The 17,928-nt window shown below is 42.7% G+C and overlaps 1 protein-coding gene across 2 annotated transcripts in view; it reads right to left on the bottom strand.

Moving 5' to 3' along the window:
- Positions 1-9,039, bottom strand: part of Kap-alpha1 (karyopherin alpha1) — a 414,014-nt gene extending 404,975 nt beyond the window's left edge. Inside the window, exon 1 of one of the 2 annotated variants that reach the window (XM_067792373.1) lies at positions 8,743-9,039. In XM_067792373.1, the coding sequence (XP_067648474.1) occupies positions 8,743-9,003 (261 nt within the window). In that variant the 5' untranslated portion in view covers positions 9,004-9,039. The remainder of the gene's footprint in view (positions 1-8,742) is intronic. The other variant, XM_067792372.1, reaches the window with a different exon arrangement.
- Between the last annotated feature and the right edge of the window lie 8,889 nt (positions 9,040-17,928).

Raw genomic sequence — 17,928 nt, 5'->3', positions numbered from 1 at the left:
ATTCTAACATACAATCTCTAAACTCCTCTTATTCTAATCATGAAGATGATGCAATATAATTGTCAAAGCCTTAAGGCAAATATAGATACAATAGATTATTATATAAACACGTATAATATAGAAATTGCAGCTCTTAGCGAAATTTTCTTTTCAACAAAATCAACACATAGAAAACTTTTAAAGTTTAATATTATTAAAAAACATAGAAACGCTGGGTATGGTTGCGTTGCCATTGCCCTTAGGAAATATATCAAATTCAAAAAAATAACTTACAATACCGACTATGATATTTTAATAATAACAACATCAAATCTTCAACCTAATATCACAATAGTTTCAATTTACCTTCCTCCTAATATCACTTTAGGAAAGTTTAAATCAGAAATTCACAGACTTTTGGAATTTCTAGAACCTTTTTCAAACATCTTCATTCTTGGAGATTTCAACGCAAGAGCTACCTTGTTTGGTGATACAATTGACAACTATACGGGTAAACATTTGGTTAGTATGATTCAAGAATCCAATTTTCATCATTTAAATAATGGCAATCATACCTTCTTAATAGATCCACGCACCATGAACACATCAGTGCTAGATCTTTCTTTTACAAACTGCACCTTTCACTGCTCCTGGAAAGTTGACACAACACGTATAGGAGGCAGTCACCATCTACCTATCTTAATTGAAACTGACTATTGTGCAATCAAAAAATCGGTATTTCTAGCTAGAAATAAACTTTTATAATCTCTAGAAGTTCTTGAAAATTATACTAAAATCACGGACTTAGAAAACAAAATCCAAGATGAAATTAGAAAAGCAACTTACACGATTGATAACACCAGAAAACCAAAACCTTGGTGGAACGAAAGTCTTGACAAGAGCTACCGCTTCCTTAGAATAGCAAATCAGAAAGTAAAAGCTTTACCGAGTCCGGAAAATATGGACAATAAGATAGCTGAGAGAAAGAAATGAAAAAAGGCAGTTAAAAAGGCCAAAAAGAAAATTTCAAGAAAAAAATAGAAGAAATAAATACCAATATGAGAAGGAAATCTTGGCGCTTTGTCAAGTCATTAAGGGGAGATTTTAATCAAATAGAAGTAGGCATGTGGAATGAAGCCAACAACCAAAATTTTTTAAATATGCTCAATCAACAAGGACCAGTTCAGGTTCAAAGACTACCTCTTAACAATGAAGTAGAACCAAATACCAATATCACGTTTTCATTTGAGGAAATAAAAGAAACACTTTTTAAAAAGAACATAAACTCAGCAGCCGGTGCTGACAAAATATAGTATAGGATGTTAAGATCACTTCCTGATATAACCTTAAACAACATCAAAACATATTTGAATGACATTTTTATTTCTAATACCATTCCAGAACACTGGAGACAAATTAAAGTAGTACCTATACCCAAAAAAGGTAAAGATCTCAAAAATTTTGAAAATTTCAGGCCAATAGCCTTAATAACAGTTCTTCTTAAAATAATCAATTCCTGTCTTAAAGATAGAATTAACTTATACATTGAAAACAACAAAATCTCCCACCCACAACATTTGCCTATACGAAAAACAGTTCCACATCAACCTGTTTAAATCACATAATACATCAAATCACTCTACTCAAAAGTGATAATAAACATGTAATTTTTTGCACAACAGACATTTCAAATGCATATAACTGTGTGAATATAAATATTTTAAAAGATCAACTTTTTGATATCGGCTTAGAAAAGTTATATACTGAATGGATAATAAACTTCCTTAGCTATAGGATTCTCAAAATTGGCGATAAAACAACTGAAATTTTTAATGGTCTTCCTCAAGGCAGCTGCCTTTCACCACTTTTATTTAATATATACACTGCCAAACTCCATGATCTTCAAGATGAAAATATTCAAGTATACCAATTTGCTGACGATTTCTTTTTCACATTCTCAGGATTTACATTAGAAAATGCAAAATCCAATCTTCAAAACTTTCTTAACTCCTTTGCATCAAATTGCAACACTCTTAATCTGAATTTTAATGCTTGCAAAACTAAAGCCATGCATATAACCAAAGGTTCAACGAAGGAAGTCAATGTAACCATAAATGGTTCAACACTTGAACAAAAAAAATCAGCAATAATTTTAGGTAGAGTCATAAACAGTTCCTTAACTGCAAAAACATACTATCAAAAAGAAATAGAATCATCTTCAAACAACTTAAAACTTTTTAAATACATTACCAATATCAAATCAGGTTTACACCCACAAAAGGCATTAAACATCTACAAAGCAATGGTCAGATCAAAGACTGAATATTGCAACACTACAATTGCATATAGTGTCAATGCGTCATTTCATAGTATACAAGTCTTACAAAACAAAATCTTGAGAAGATGTTTAGGTCTAACACCAAAAACACCAATACCATTATTATACGCTTTAGCCAATGCACTACTTCCCAATGAACGAGCCCTATGGCGTGTTGCCAAAGAAGTAGTCAAACTAATTGAATTTAACAATCCAATATCAGAAACTATAAAATCTAGCTCAAACCTTAACAACAGCTTGCTACTACTACAACATGGACGTCCCAAATGTCGACCATTTTGACATCCACGTCGATGGCACTTCGCTACCGACTGTCCTACACCGCAAAATCTTGGGCGTGACGTTTGATCAGGATCTGCATTTTGGTGAGCAAGCAGCCGCAATTGTTCTGAGAATTCAGGGCCGTAACAAAATCCTCAAATCCTTCGCTGGCAGTACCTGTGGAAAAGATAAAGAAACGCTCATGACTACATACAAAGCAATAAGCCAGCCGATTACGTGCTACGCGTCACCCATATGGCTACAGGCCTGCCAAAATACTGAGGTCAGAATCGCCACGGGCTGTCTTCTTATGTCCCCAGAACACCATCTGCATAATGAGGCGATAATACTCCCCATCGAGGAGAGAAATGAGATGCTGACCAAACAGTTCCTGTTGAACACCCAGAAACCTGGGCATCCCAACAGACATCTGACTGATGAGCCAGCACCGCCTAGGGACTTAAGGAGTCATCTCTGTAAGCATTTTGAGGAAATACGGCACCTGAGAACTCAGCCGTATGAACCAAAAAAACATAAGCAAGTCCTTGGTGAACTCCACAAACAGGCATCGGACCTTTATGCCGGGAATTGCCCGGTGAATCCAGTACTCGGGGAACAGTACCCAAAACTTGCGGAAGAGGAACGCATACTCCCCAGAGAAACGCGAGTCACTCTGACTCAACTTCGTTCTGGATACTGTAACAGGTTAAACTCTTACATATCCAGAATCAACCCCGACATACAAAATGTATTCCCCGCTTGCAATGTGTCCCCACATGACACCAACATCTCTTTAATTGTAATGTGGAACCAACGCCTCTAACACCCCTTTCTTTATGGTCCACCCCTGCCGAAACAGCAAGTTTCCTTGGACTCCCATTAGAGGATATTGATGACAATTTGTGATCGGTCGCAGCTAATAGGTCGGGCGAAACATTGCTACTACTACAACAACAACAACAACAACAACAACACTGCTAATGCGCGTCCAAAAATATCGAAAGAGAAAGGTGTTCTGCGCAAAAATACTATGGATTTCACCCCCCGGTTTCGGAGGGACAGGCGGGTCTTTTTTCGGTTTTTCGTTAATATATTTTGAAGGAGATAAAATTTTTATTTTCCGGCTTCGGATTACTAATACTGATGTCAATACGCGTCGTTTGACACCCCTTACCGGGAAAAATCCCGGGTCGCTCCGGTACATAGAACCAACTGCCTTGTGAAGCGACAATTTGTGATCGGTCGCACCTATTGGATGGGGCGAATCACTGCTACAACAACAACAGCAAAAAGCCATGCTGGCGATTGACAAGACGGAATTTGCAATGAAATGGGGAAGCAGTTTGGCTCCAATTGTCTTGGCTACTGGCGATAGGAAAGTCATAGGACCATAAGAATCTTTGCTGGTTTCCCAGGCTTTAATAGCGGAAATACCCTGGCCATTTTTCATCCCTCAGCATCGGCATGGCTATGCCGTCTGAGCCTACTGCTTTAGATGGTTTAGCATGAACGATGGCATCTTCACCCTCTTTGGCGATGATGGTAATTGGGGCGCGTCTGTTGGCCCGCCGTCTGACTTTGTCAAGCGTAGAATGCATTACATATTGTCGGCAAAAAATGTTCGCACATTTTTTCGCATCCGACAGCCCATTATCGCCAATGGCGGTGTAGATTTTGTCATTGTGCTTAGTCGAGTTTTATTTATTTATTTATTTTGCTACCATACTGATGCATTGGTTTATATCCCTTATTTGGGGGACGCCTGGGCCGTGTTCAGATTTCCGGAATTCTTCCGGCGGGAATAAAACGAGCCGAAGCTGATGTAATGACCTTGCGGAAAGCACGCTCCCCTTGACGGGCATCAGTCGGGAAATGTAGGGCAGCAAACAGATTGTCAGTATAAGTTTTGTAATCATCCTACTTTCCTTCCTTAATATGGTAGTAGTGCAGTTTGGGGGCCCACCCTAAAGTTGGGCCAAGATCTTCGAGTGAGGTATCAAAAGACGCGTATTAATCTCGAGAACAATAATCCGAAGGCGGAAAAGAAAAATTGTATCTCTGTCCGGAGATATTTGCAGTTGAAGTTGGCGATTTTCATGTGGTTGTTGTTGTGTTGATACCCACAAAAAAAATTGTGCATCACCGTGGCAGTAGCCACGGTTATACCACACACCCGAACTTGGCATGGCGTAGCCCAGGGTTATTTTTTATGGTAATAGTCTAGTTGAGGGGTCGACTGCTAATACGCTACCAAAAATATCGAGAGAGGTGTCAAACGACGCGTCTTGACATCAGTATTAATCCACGTCGATGGCACTACGCTACCGACTGTCCTACACCCCAAAATCTTGGGTGTGACGTTTGATCAGGATCTACATTTTGGTGCGCACGCAACCGCAATTGTTCCAAGAATTCAGAGCCGTAATAAAATCCTCAAATCCCTTGCTGGCAGTACCTGGGGAAAAGATAAAGAAACGCTCTTGACCACATACAAAGCAATTAGCCAGCCGATTACGTGCTACGCGTCACCCATATGGTCGCCAAGCCTAAAAACCACCCACTGGAAGAAACTACAGGCCTGCCAAAATACTGCTCTCAGAATCGCCACGGGCTGTCTTCTTATGTCCCCAGAACACCATCTGCATAATGAGGCGAGAATACTCCCCATCAGGGAGAGAAATGAGATGCTGACCAAACAGTTTCTGTTGAATACCCAGAAACCTGGGCATCCCAACAGACATCTGATTGACGAACGAGCACCGCCTAGGGGCCTAAGGAGTCATATCCGTAAGCATTTTGAGGAAATACGGCACCTGAGAACCCAGCCGTATGAAGCGGAAAAACACAAGCAGGTCCTTGGTGAACTCCATAGACAGGCGTCGGACCTTTATGTCGGGAATTGCCCGGTGAATCCAGTACTTGAAGAAATATATCCAGAACTCGCAGAAGAGAAACGCATACTCCCCAGGGAAACGCGTGTCACTCTTGCTCAACTTCGTTCTGGATACTGTAACAGGTTAAACTCTTACCTATCCAGAATCAACCCCGACATACAAAATGTATGCCCTGCTTGCAATGTGTCCCCACATGACACCAACCATCTCTTTAATTGTAATGTGGAACCAACGCCTCTAACACCCCTTTCCTTATGGTCCACCCCTGTTGAAACGGCAAGTTTCCTTGGACTCCCGTTAGAGGATATTGATGACAATTTGTGATCGGTCGCGGCTATTAGGTGGGGCGAGCATTGCTACAACAACAACAACATCAGTATTAATAATCCGAAGGCGGAAAATAAAAATTTTAACGCGTTCACCGCGAAAAAGACCCGCGGGTACCACCGAAATCGGGGGTCGGATCCATAGTATTTTTGCGCAGAACACCTTTCTGCGTTGGCGGCTTCGGCCGCGCTTATAAAAAATAACCCTGGGCTACGCCATGCCAAGTTGTTGTTGTTGTTGTTGTTGTAGCAATGCTCGCCCCACCTAATAGGCGCGACCGATCACAAATTGTCATCAATATCCTCTAACGGGAGTCCAAGGAAACTTGCCGTTTCAACAGGGGTGGACCATAAGGAAAGGGGTGTTAGAGGCGTTGGTTCCACATTACAATTAAAGAGATGGTTGGTGTCATGTGGGGACACATTGCAAGCAGGGCATACATTTTGTATGTCGGGGTTGATTCTGGATAGGTAAGAGTTTAACCTGTTACAGTATCCAGAACGAAGTTGAGCAAGAGTGACACGCGTTTCCCTGGGGAGTATGCGTTCCTCTTCTGCGAGTTCTGGATATTTTTCTTCAAGTACTGGATTCACCGGGCAATTCCCGACATAAAGGTCCGACGCCTGTCTATGGAGTTCACCAAGGACCTGCTTGTGTTTTTCCGCTTCATACGGCTGGGTTCTCAGGTGCCGTATTTCCTCAAAATGCTTACGGAGATGACTACTTAGGCCCCTAGGCGGTGCTGGTTCGTCAATCAGATGTCTGTTGGGATGCCCAGGTTTCTGGGTATTCAACAGAAACTGTTTGGTCAGCATCTCATTTCTCTCCCTGATGGGGAGTATTCTCGCCTCATTATGCAGATGGTGTTCTGGGGACATAAGAAGACAGCCCGTGGCGATTCTGAGAGCAGTATTTTGGCAGGCCTGTAGTTTCTTCCAGTGGGTGGTTTTTAGGCTTGGCGACCATATGGGTGACGCGTAGCACGTAATCGGCTGGCTAATTGCTTTGTATGTGGTCAAGAGCGTTTCTTTATCTTTTCCCCAGGTACTGCCAGCAAGGGATTTGAGGATTTTATTACGGCTCTGAATTCTTGGAACAATTGCGGTTGCGTGCGCACCAAAGTGTAGATCCTGATCAAACGTCACACCCAAGATTTTGGGGTGTAGGACAGTCGGTAGCGTAGTGCCATCGACGTGGATGTTCAATATGGTCGACATTTGGGGCGCGGAAGATTTAGTCGGTGACAATGCCAGGTTTCGCGAGGCGAAAAAACTGGAGAGATCAGGGAGATAGCCGTTTATTTTATTGCATAGCTCATCGATCTTTGGGCCTGGGCCTGTGGCCATTATTGTGCAGTCATCGGCGTAGGAAACGATTGTGACTCCTTCCGGTGGTGAAGGTAGCTTAGATATGTAGAAATTAAACAAAAGCGGGGATAGGACACCACCCTGTGGCACCCCTTGTTTAATTCTCCTTTGTTTTGATGTTTCGTTTCTGAATTGCACCGATGCCTGCCGACCACCCAGATAATTTGCGGTCCAACTTTTAAGACATGGGGGAAGGGTGGACCCTTCCAGGTCTTGCAGTAACGAGCCATGGTTGACCGTATCAAAAGCTTTTGATAGGTCTAACGCTACGAGTACTGTTCTATGGTGGGGATATTGATTCAAACCGCAATTTATCTGGGTGCTAATGACATTTAGCGCGGAGGTAGTGCTATGGAGTTTTCTGAAGCCATGCTGATGAGGGGCTAGCTGCAAATGTGCTTGGAAATAAGGGAGCAAAATGGCTTCAAGCGTCTTTGCCACTGGCGATAGGAGAGATATCGGACGATATGACTCACCTACGTTAGCTGGTTCCCCAGGCTTTAGTAGCGGGACCACCTTGGCCATTTTCCATTTCTCGGGTATGACAAAGGTGGAAAGAGACAGGTTGAAGACATGCGCTAAGTATTTGAAACCCTCTTTCCCTAGGTTTTTAAGCATCGGCATGGCTATGCCGTCTGGGCCCACTGCTTTGGATGGTTTAGCGCGACCAATGGCGTCCTCAACCTCTCTAGCGGTGATGGTAATTGGTGACGCGCTGAGTTTGTGTTTATGTGCGTGTCTATTGGCTCTCCGTCTATCTTTGTCGACCGTAGGATGCATTATATATTGTCGGCAGAAAGCGCTCGCGAATTTTTTCGCATCCGACAGCACCTTATCGCCAAAGGCGATGGAAACTTTGTCTTTGTGCTTAGTCGGATTCGATAGGGACTTTGCCATGCCAAGTCCGGGTGTGTAGTATAACCGTGGCTAACTGCCACGGTGATGCACAATTTTTTTTGGGGGTACAAACACAACAACAACCACATGGAAATCGCCAAATTCAACTGCAAATATCTCCGGATATAGATAAAATTTTTCTTTTCCGCCATCGGATTAATGGTCTCGAGATTAATACGCGTCTTTTGACACCTCTCTCGATATTTTTGGTAGCGTATTAGCAGTCGACGCCTCATCTAGACTATTACCTTTTTTATAAGCGCGGCCGAAGGCCGCCAACGCAGAAAGGGGTTCTGCGCAAAAATACTATGGATCCCACCCCGGTTTCGGAAGTACCCGCGGGTCTTTTTTCGGTAATATCTTTTAAACGGGTAAAAAAAAGTTAACTTCCGCTTTCGGACTCTTGATCTAGATGTGAATACGCGTCTTTTGATACCTCACTCAAAAAAAAGGCCCAGTTTTAGGGTGGGGCCCCTAAACTGCACAATTACCCTTAATATTTATGAATGTGCGTTTTCCAGTATGGACACCCATTTAATTTGTGGTCTTGTAAAACGTTACCAATTTGGCTACAATATTATCGGTGGGTAACTTGGGGCAAGTACAAAAATGGTGTAGGCGAAAAAATATTTTGTTTGAGATTATCTATACTACTTTTGCACTGATATATTTAATTTACATGATCTTCATTGGGTGACGAGGGTGCATCGAATATAACGTTGCGTCTTTTTATCAACTGTTGTTCACGCTTTTGCTTTCGTAATTGCACGCCTTCTTCTTCGCGCCTTCGCCGCATTTCAGTAGAGTCTAAACCGGCATTTTTATATCGTAGTCTGTGAGTTGCCGACATTTCAGCATTCGAAACTTTTTTACCTTGACACTTCAACAAAACATATATGGAATGTGAGAAAATAGTCGATTTCGTAATGTTTGTTGACATTATTACGAATTTCGTCAAGTTTCCCTCATCACTACGCATGAATGTAAATAAAGCTGGAGACATTGGTGCTTTATCAGTAACCGTATCGGTAACCTTATAACAGCTAATTCGACCAATCTTATGAGAATCAATGCAATCGATTATTGGTGCCGCTAAGGTCGTAACCGTATCGTAGCCAACCTATTGTGTTTTGGTTTAAGCCGGAGTCATTGGTGCCGTATGTCGTATCGCTGTATCCGTATCCCTAACGTAATCAGCTGTTTATCGTTACGTCGCTAAACCAAAACCCAATTGGTTGGCTACGATACGGTTACGACCTTAGCGGCACCAATAATCGATTGCATTGATTCTCATAAGATTGGTCGAATCAGCTGTTATAAGGCTATCGATACGGTTACCGATAAAGCACCAATGTCTCCAGCTTTACCGTCGTAACGATAAACAGCTGATTACGTTAGGGATACGGATACAGCGATACGACATACGGCACCAATGACTCCGGCTTAGGGGAAGTTTCAGATACGCCGGCTGATATTAGCAGTGTTTTTTTTACACGCGTATACTTTTACGTTTGCGGGTAAAAAAAAAGCTTATCCTCACTTAGATAATGCTTAGGAGACCCAGCTAGCGGCAGTGGTTAAATAACTAGCTACAGAACAGGGTGTACCTAAAATCGGAGACACAAACCTCTGGTGGGCATAATGTATAACATCCCTGCAAAAATTATTGGATCACGTGGTCCACTGGAGTACTTACCATTTGCCGTCTTCCAGTGAGTTTTACAAACTCCGGCTCACGCTCAGTTCTCACGGGAATACTCTAGATCATAGAGACACTTGAGAAGCAGATGTCGTGATATTTTCGCACACGTGAAACGTTATAGGCAGATGTCGCCGCTGTTTTTCATTTAACTCATACGGCGAAAGGCAAAGCAGCGACATCTAGTTTTGAAAAAGTAGGCTTATTAAAGGCAGCGTTGCCAAACTAAAATGAAGTAATTAACAAATTATTTGGCTCACAAATTGAATCAGATTTCTAACTGGATTTATCTGGCTCAAATCGTTGTTGTTGCATTTACATGCAAAATTATTTATCTGGCTCAGGATTTTGCCACCGGATGATGGCTATTATATTTCATTGTAATGCAGCAATGGGCAAACTCATATTTCTACACGAACATGTTGTAAGCTGATCATTGCTCGTTTTTACGATAGTAATCACTACACGATGTTTATTGGACTGTGGGTACTCCATGGATTACTCTGATGCAATGCGGAGCTGGAGTATATGGTCCAGTCCTAGGCCATCGCAATGTTAATTGTGTCATACTAGGTACTCCATGGATTACTCTGACGTAATGCTGAGCTGGAGTATTTGGTCCAGTCCTAGGTCCTCGCAATGCTAATTGGACCATATTTTTTGTATGAATTTTGGTTAATTTTGGAGCACTCGCTTGGTCCATAGCGAGTACCCCATACATGCATGCATGGAGTACTCGCGATTTTTGCAGGGTGGTCCCCTTGGGTCATACTGTAGTACTTACAATTATAATCCACTGAAATGCAACACTTGACCAACTCATCTTTCTAGACGAACATATTATAAGCCGATCATTGATCATTTTAACGATTGTAAGCACTTCAACATGTTTATTCATGTGGGTACTCCATGGATTAAAGGCCAATTTATGGTGACTTATAACCATAACCAGATAAAAGAGCTGATCGAACCAACCTTATGGAAATCAATGTAATCGATTAATGGTGCACTACCATAACGCCAACGCTACAATCATACCATAGCAAGCCAATTGGTTTTTGGTTTCTCGCCATATCCATAACCTAAAAATATTTGAGTTGTTTTGGATACGTTATGACTAAGAGACTTATTTTTTGTGGAATATGTTTGTAACTGTATGCGTTTTCTTCATTTTTAAGAAATTTTCACAATTTTTAAGTTAAGGCACCATTAATCGATCACATTGGAGATGATTTTGGATTTGGGTATGGTTACGACTATGTCGTTAGGGTTAAGGAAGTTTAATTCGCCCTTTACTCTGATGTAATGCTGAGCTGGAGTATATGTTCCTGTCCTGGGCCATCGCAATGTTAAGTGGACCATATTTTTTGTATGAATTCTGGTTAATTTTGGAGCACACGCTTGGTCCATCGCGTGTACTCCATACATGCATGCATAGAGTACTCGCGATTTTTGCAGGGATATAGCTGAATTGGTTGCGATGAATAGTGGATACACACCATTTTTAGAGGTGATACATAGAATTAGTGCTGAGTGAAACATAGACACATATTTCAGTTACATCTGAGTATAATGCGTATTGAAATTTAGTAGTACTGATTTTATGCGCAGCAATTTCAGGGATATATTTAAAGTTTGACGTTTAGCAGTCCATATAAAATTTAAGCGTAAACGTCTATAGATGTAAAAAAAAACAGTTATTATCGCATTGGGGGATAATTTTGAACGGAAATGATGACTTGGAAATTCTCTTGAGATGTAGAGGGAGTTCCAAAAATCACATTATTACAGCTTTGCAGTTTGTGGTACCCACCGGAAGTTGGGCCCGGTTGGATGTTTAGTAATGGGCAATTTTATACGACTGCATGACAACCTTAATACATGTCCAAAAATATCGGAAATGGTGTCAGATGACACATTTCAGTCCCAGGATAGCGGATCCGAAAACGGAAAACAAAAATTTAGAGCCGTTCAAAAGATATTAACGAAAAATTACCCCGGACCCCACCGAAACCGGGGGTGGGATCAGTAGTATTTTTGCGCAGAACACCTTTCTGAGTTGACGGCCTGGGTTTTTAATTTCCGCTTTCATATTCTGGGACCGGAACGCGTCTTTTGAAACTAGTTCCGATACTTTCTGACGTGTATTAAAATTGGCTTGCTGTCGTATAGCACTTAGGTTTTGAAAAATTTGCTTTCAAACTTTATTAATATTGTAACTTAAATTCCTCGCCTGAAATTCGGGTCGAATATATCAATAGTGGTACCTAAAGACGAGTATTATCCTCAAGATTCGGAATAAAAATCGGAAATCATATTTTTTCAATCGTTTAAATGTTATTTCCAAAATCCGGCCGGAGGTATTGTAGTTGTTGTTGTTGTTGCTGTAGCAATGCCTCGCCCCACCTAACAGCCGCGACCGATCACAAATTGTCATCAATATCCTCTAACGGGAGTCCAAGGAAACTTGCTGTTTCAACAGGGGTGGACCATAAGGAAAGGAGTGTTAGAGGCGTTGGTTCCACATTACAATTAAAGAGATGGTTGGTGTCATGTGGGGACACATTGCAAGCGGGGTATACATTTTGTATGTCGGGGTTGATTCTGGATAGGTAAGAGTTTAACCTGTTACAGTATCCAACACGAAGTTGAGAAAGAGTGACACACGTTTCCCTGAGGAATATGCGTTCCTCTTCCGCGAGTTTTGGATACTTTTCTTTGAGTACTGCATTCACCGGGGAATTCCCGGCATAAAGATCCGACGCCTGTTTATGGAGTTAACCAAAGACCTGCTTGTGTTTCTTCGCTTCATACGGCTGGGTTCTCAGGTGCCGTATGTCCTCAAAATGCTTACCGAGATGACTCCTTAAGCCCCTAGGCGGTTGTGGTTCCTCAATCAGATGTCTGTTGGGATGCTCAGGTTTTTGGGTATTCAACAGGAACTGTTTGGTCAGCATCTCATTTCTCTCCCTGATGAGGAGTATTCTCGCCTCATTATGCAGATGGTGTTCTGGGGACATAAGAAGACAGCCCATGGCAATTCTGATAGCAGTATTTTGGCAGGCCTGTAGCTTCTTCCAGTGGGTAATTTTTAGGCTTGGCGACCATATGGGTGACGGTTAGCACGTAATCGACTGGCCAATTGCTTTGTATGTAGTCATGAGCGTTTCTTTATCTTTTCCCCACTTACTGCCAACGAGGGATTTGAGGATTTTGTTACGGCTCTGAATTCTCGGAACAATTGCGGCTGCGTGCTCATCAAAATATAGATCCTGATCAAACGTCACGCCCAAGATTTTGGGGTGTAGGACAGTCATTAGCGTAGTGCCATCGACGTGGATGTTCAAAATGGTCGACATTTGAGACGTCCATATTGTAAATGAGGTCGCGGAAGATTTAGTCGGTGATAATGCCAGGTTTCGTGAGGCGAAAAAACTGGAGAGTTCAGGGAGGTAGCCGTTTATTTTATTGCATAGCTCATCGATCTTTGGGCCTGGGCCTATAGCCATTATTGTGCAGTCATCGGCGTAGGAAACGATTTTGACCCCTTCCGGTGGTGAAGGTAGCTTAGATATGTAGAAATTAAACAAAAGTGGGGATAGGACACCACCCTGTGGCACCCCTTGTTTAATTCTCTTTGGTTTTGATGTTTCGCTTCTAAATTACACCGATGCCTGCCGACCACCCAGATAATTTGTGGTCCACCTTTTAAGACATGGGGGAAGGGTAGACCTTTCCAGGTCTTGCAGTAACGAGCCATGGTTGACCGTATCAAAAGCTTTTGATAGGTCTAGCGCTACGAGTACTGTTCTATGGTGGGAGTATTGATTTAGACCGCAATTTATCTGGGTGCTAATGGCATTTAGCGCGGTGGTAGTGCTATGGAGTTTTCTGAAGCCATGCTGATGAGAGGCTAGCTGCAAATTTGCTCGGAAATAAGGGAGCAAAATGGCTTCAAGCGTCTTTGCCACTGGCGATAGGAGAGATATCGGACGATACGATTCCCCTATGTTAGCTGGTTTCCCAGGCTTTAGTAGCGGGACCACCTTGGCCATTTTCCATTTCTCGGGTATGAAAAAGGTGGAAAGAGACAAGTTGAAGGCATGCGCTAAATATTTAAAACCCTCTTCCCTAGGCTTTTAAGCATCGGCTTGGCTATGCTTTGGATGGTTTAGCGCGACCAATGACTTCCTCAACCTCTTTAGCGGTGATGGTGATTGGTGACGCGCTGAATTTGTGTTTATGTGCGTGTCTATTGGCTCTCCGTCTATCTTTGTCGACCGTAGAATGCATTAGATATTTTCGGCAGAAAGCGCTCGCGCATTTTTTCGCATCCGACAGCACTTTGTCGCCAAAGGCGATGGAAACTTTGTCTTTGTGCTTAGTCGGATTCAATAGGGACTTTACGGTGGGCCAAAGTTTACCCACACCGGTAGAGAGGTTACAACCTCTTAGGCGCTCCTCCCATTTCGCCCGCTTGTATTCGTCCACAAGCAATCTGATGCGTTGGTTTATATCCCTTATTTGGGGGTCGCCTGGATCAAGCTGTCTTATAAGGTCACGTTCTCTCGCTAAGTTTGTGGCCTCAGCCGGGAAGTGGGCCGGATTTCGGGAATTCTCCCGGCGGAAATGAAACGTGCCGAGGCGGATTCAATGACCTTACGGAAGGCACGCTCCACTTGGCGGGCATCAGTCGGGATAGGGAGGGCAGCAAAGAGGTTGTCTGTAAAAGATTTATATTCTTCCCACTTTCCTTTTTTGAAGTTCATGAAAGTGCGTTTTTCGGTGACGATGAAGTCGGCGGTACGCTCGAGCGAAATAAGTATAGGCAGGTGGTCGGATGCCAATGTTACCATCGGCTGCCAGTTGACGCAGTTTACGAGTTCTGTGCTCACGATTGAGATATCTGGCGAACTGTGACAGCTTCCTACCATACGTGTGGGGGCGTCTCCGTTTATTGTGCAGAACGTCGTTTGTTCTATTTGATCCGCCAACATCTCACCCCTACTGTCCGCCCGCAAGTTTGAATGCCATAGATCATGATGGGCATTGAAATCGCCTAAGATAATGCGATTGTTGCCAGTGAGTAAGGCCCTGATATTAGGGCGGTATCCACAGTGGCAACAGGTGGCAGGAGGGATGTAGATGTTGATGATTTCTAGGTTTGCATCGCCTGACCGGACAGATAGGCCTTAACGTTCTAAGACATTGTCCCTGCGGTCGATGCCAGGATCAAATATATAATATTGCACAGAGTGGTGTATGATAAACGCGAGGCCGCCTCCATTTCCACTCTCGCGGTCTTTCCTGTGGACATTATACACAGAGCAGGTCTGCAATGCAGATCTTGCTGTGAGTTTAGTCTCTTAAATCGCTGCAATGCGGATGTTGTGCCGCTTCATGAAATCGACTATCTCCGTAATCTTCCCAGTTAGTCCATTACAGTTTAACTGCAGAATTCTGAAGTGCATAAGGGGAGACGCCGCCACTCTGGGGGTAAGTGACGGGTGACTACGCCTGGGTTGTGGAAGGCCAGGACGCAATTGCTATTGTGGCCCTAGGACTGGGCGTCCTTGTGCAAGCATTGGGGTACCCGGATGATTTGGGTTTGCGACCTGGCAACATGGCGCGATGAAACCCGTCGGGGGGTTGCCGTCGCGGAGACCAGAACATCTAGGAAAGTGGCAAACATATATATTCTGTGCTGGCAAACGGTGCAAACGGAGGTAGGGACTAAGAGTCTGTTTCCCTGACCTACACGATTGCTGCCGGAAAAGAGGGGGAGAAGACGGGGGCAGGGGCTGATGCTCAGCATTGCTACCGAATCTACTACGGAGGTAGTAGTTATGAGTGGTAGAAGCTGTTTGAGTTGTTGGCGCCGTGGGGCGCGAGCAGCAGGGGTTACTTGTTGTGGCTTGCGGAGCAGCGGGGCTGCTGGAAGGTAGTGGGGGGCGCTTTGGCGTAGACTACGGGACGCCTTTGGGCGTGAACAGCAAGGAGCCACAAAAGATTTATAAAAGTTACGTGGACGTCGGGTTTTGGGATCAAGCCTAGAACAACCTGTCCGATGCAACCATCCCTTACACGAGACACACTGAACAGAGTATGACCGTCCTAAAAAGATTCTTTTCCGGCAGATGCAGCAAAACCATTTCTCAGGACCGGGGTCAGGAGACGGGCCCGGATTGGATTCGTTGCCTTCCCGTAGTAAGAGAATATGGAGCAGTCCTGCTGAAGGAGCTGCTGGGAGGATGACAATCTGTGGGAGGGACGCAACAAATTTAATGGGGTCACACTGAAAGGACAGTCCTTGGTCGGGAAAAATCCCGAGTCTCTCCGGTACATAGAACCGACTGCCTTGGGAAGCGGAGGTATTGTAGTGTTCATATTTTCTTTATAACTTGTTCAATTTAAAACGGAGTATATGTAGTGTTCATATTTTCTTTATAACTTGTTCAATTTAAAACTTGCTGAAAATATATAAAATAATTTAGAAATTATCTGTTTAAATTCAAATTGTTGAATAAGAAAATTTTTAAAAAATAAAATTAATTTGACTTGAAAAGATATATTGAATTGAAGCTTCTTGAGCTTCAGAATTCTCATATTTTCGTTGTTGCATTTAAACACACATGAAGGTAGTGAATGATGGGGCAGTGCAATAACGCCCCAAAATTTAAATAAAAAATTACTGCAAAATAACTAAATTTATTGAAAAGAGCGTCCTAGGCGAACATTTTCTGTTATATTTTGTGTAATAAATACAGAAGTTAAATGAAAAAAATCAGTTTTCCCTTTCCATTTGTAGGTACTATTAACAACATCTGTGTTCGCGGAAAGTAAGCAAATAAATTATTTAATTATACAACAATACCTAAATGTAAACATATTAAAATAGTGCTTATTTCCTTTTCTCGACTGGCGTTATTTCCTTTTTGAAAATAAAAATGTCTGCAAAATAACTAAATAAAAAAAGTAACTGGCGAAAATTTGGAAAAGCCTTAAACGTATAATGAGCGGAAAAGTCAAAACACTCAAGAACGGCTCAGTCTGCGTCTACGTAGGATTTTGATGTCTCGCATTGTTAAAAACCTATTTACGATTTTATTTTATTTATTTTATCAGCGTTCACTCTTCGATCCGATTGTTACCACAGCACCGGGCTGAATCGCTTAGTGATAGGCAATGGCTCCGTTGCTAGCGTGGTTAGGTTGTGCCTACATCAGCGTAGTCATTCCGCGAGAATGTCGCCGTCACTCTTTCACTCACGCAGAAATGCGCGCCCTTAAGCGTAAAGTAGGCGGGGAAAACCACAACAGTTAATTACGGCTCCGTTCATGTCTAACCTGAGTGATGATGTTGCATTCGTCGCATTCGTTTGAACCTATTTACGAGCTATCACTCTTCAGCTTAGATTCGTGTGCTACCTCAGCTGACTTATCTTTGTCCTGCAGTATCCCTCGTTTTGTAGCTGAACTGTCTGATGCTGTTGGCTCCTAGGACTACATATTGCGACCGTGTTGTTACGATATGTCGTTGGCAGAGACATGCTGGGGTTGCTGTTGTGTGATACTTTGATGGTTTCGCTTGTTTGATGTTGATGGTGCTTGCATATGTTGACGTTGGATGCTTTGTGGCCGTGGTTTGCCTAATTAGCTTGATGTTCTGTATGAAGGGGTGATGTTGCTATGGCTTGTTTTATCGAAATATGTTTGAGCTGTTAAGGGCTGTTCCGTCGAGTTATGTTGAGGTTGCTATGTCATGTTTTGTCGTATTACGTTGGAGTTGGCTGTTGTGCACCTGTGTGGTTTGTCTTTGTGTGCATGGCATGATGAAAAATACCAAAATGAAATTTCTTGGATCATCCTCCGTAAGCTTCCGAAGTTGAAAAAAACGGCGCCCTTGAAAACAGTGTGTGTTTCGGGCGCTCTTTAGCACAGATTTCAAAAGAAACCAAGCTTTAAGACCTACTTAACTCCTAATCGGCATTTAAATAACTAGATTTTACATATATATGCCAATTTGTTTCTAAGACCGCAATCTCTAAACGGAAGCAAGTAATAAAGGAAAAGCGTGAAGCAAGTAATAAAAGAGTAGCTACTAAGGATGGGATATATGTGAACGCCTAGATTAACTATTATTCTCTTCTCTTCTCTTTTCTTCTCT

The sequence above is a fragment of the Eurosta solidaginis genome, chromosome 5, assembly GCF_040869045.1.
Source record: "Eurosta solidaginis isolate ZX-2024a chromosome 5, ASM4086904v1, whole genome shotgun sequence".
In the NCBI taxonomy this organism is placed as follows: domain Eukaryota; kingdom Metazoa; phylum Arthropoda; class Insecta; order Diptera; family Tephritidae; genus Eurosta; species Eurosta solidaginis.
Note: the sequence above shows the minus strand (reverse complement) of the source record. Positions and strands in the feature narration are given on the sequence as shown.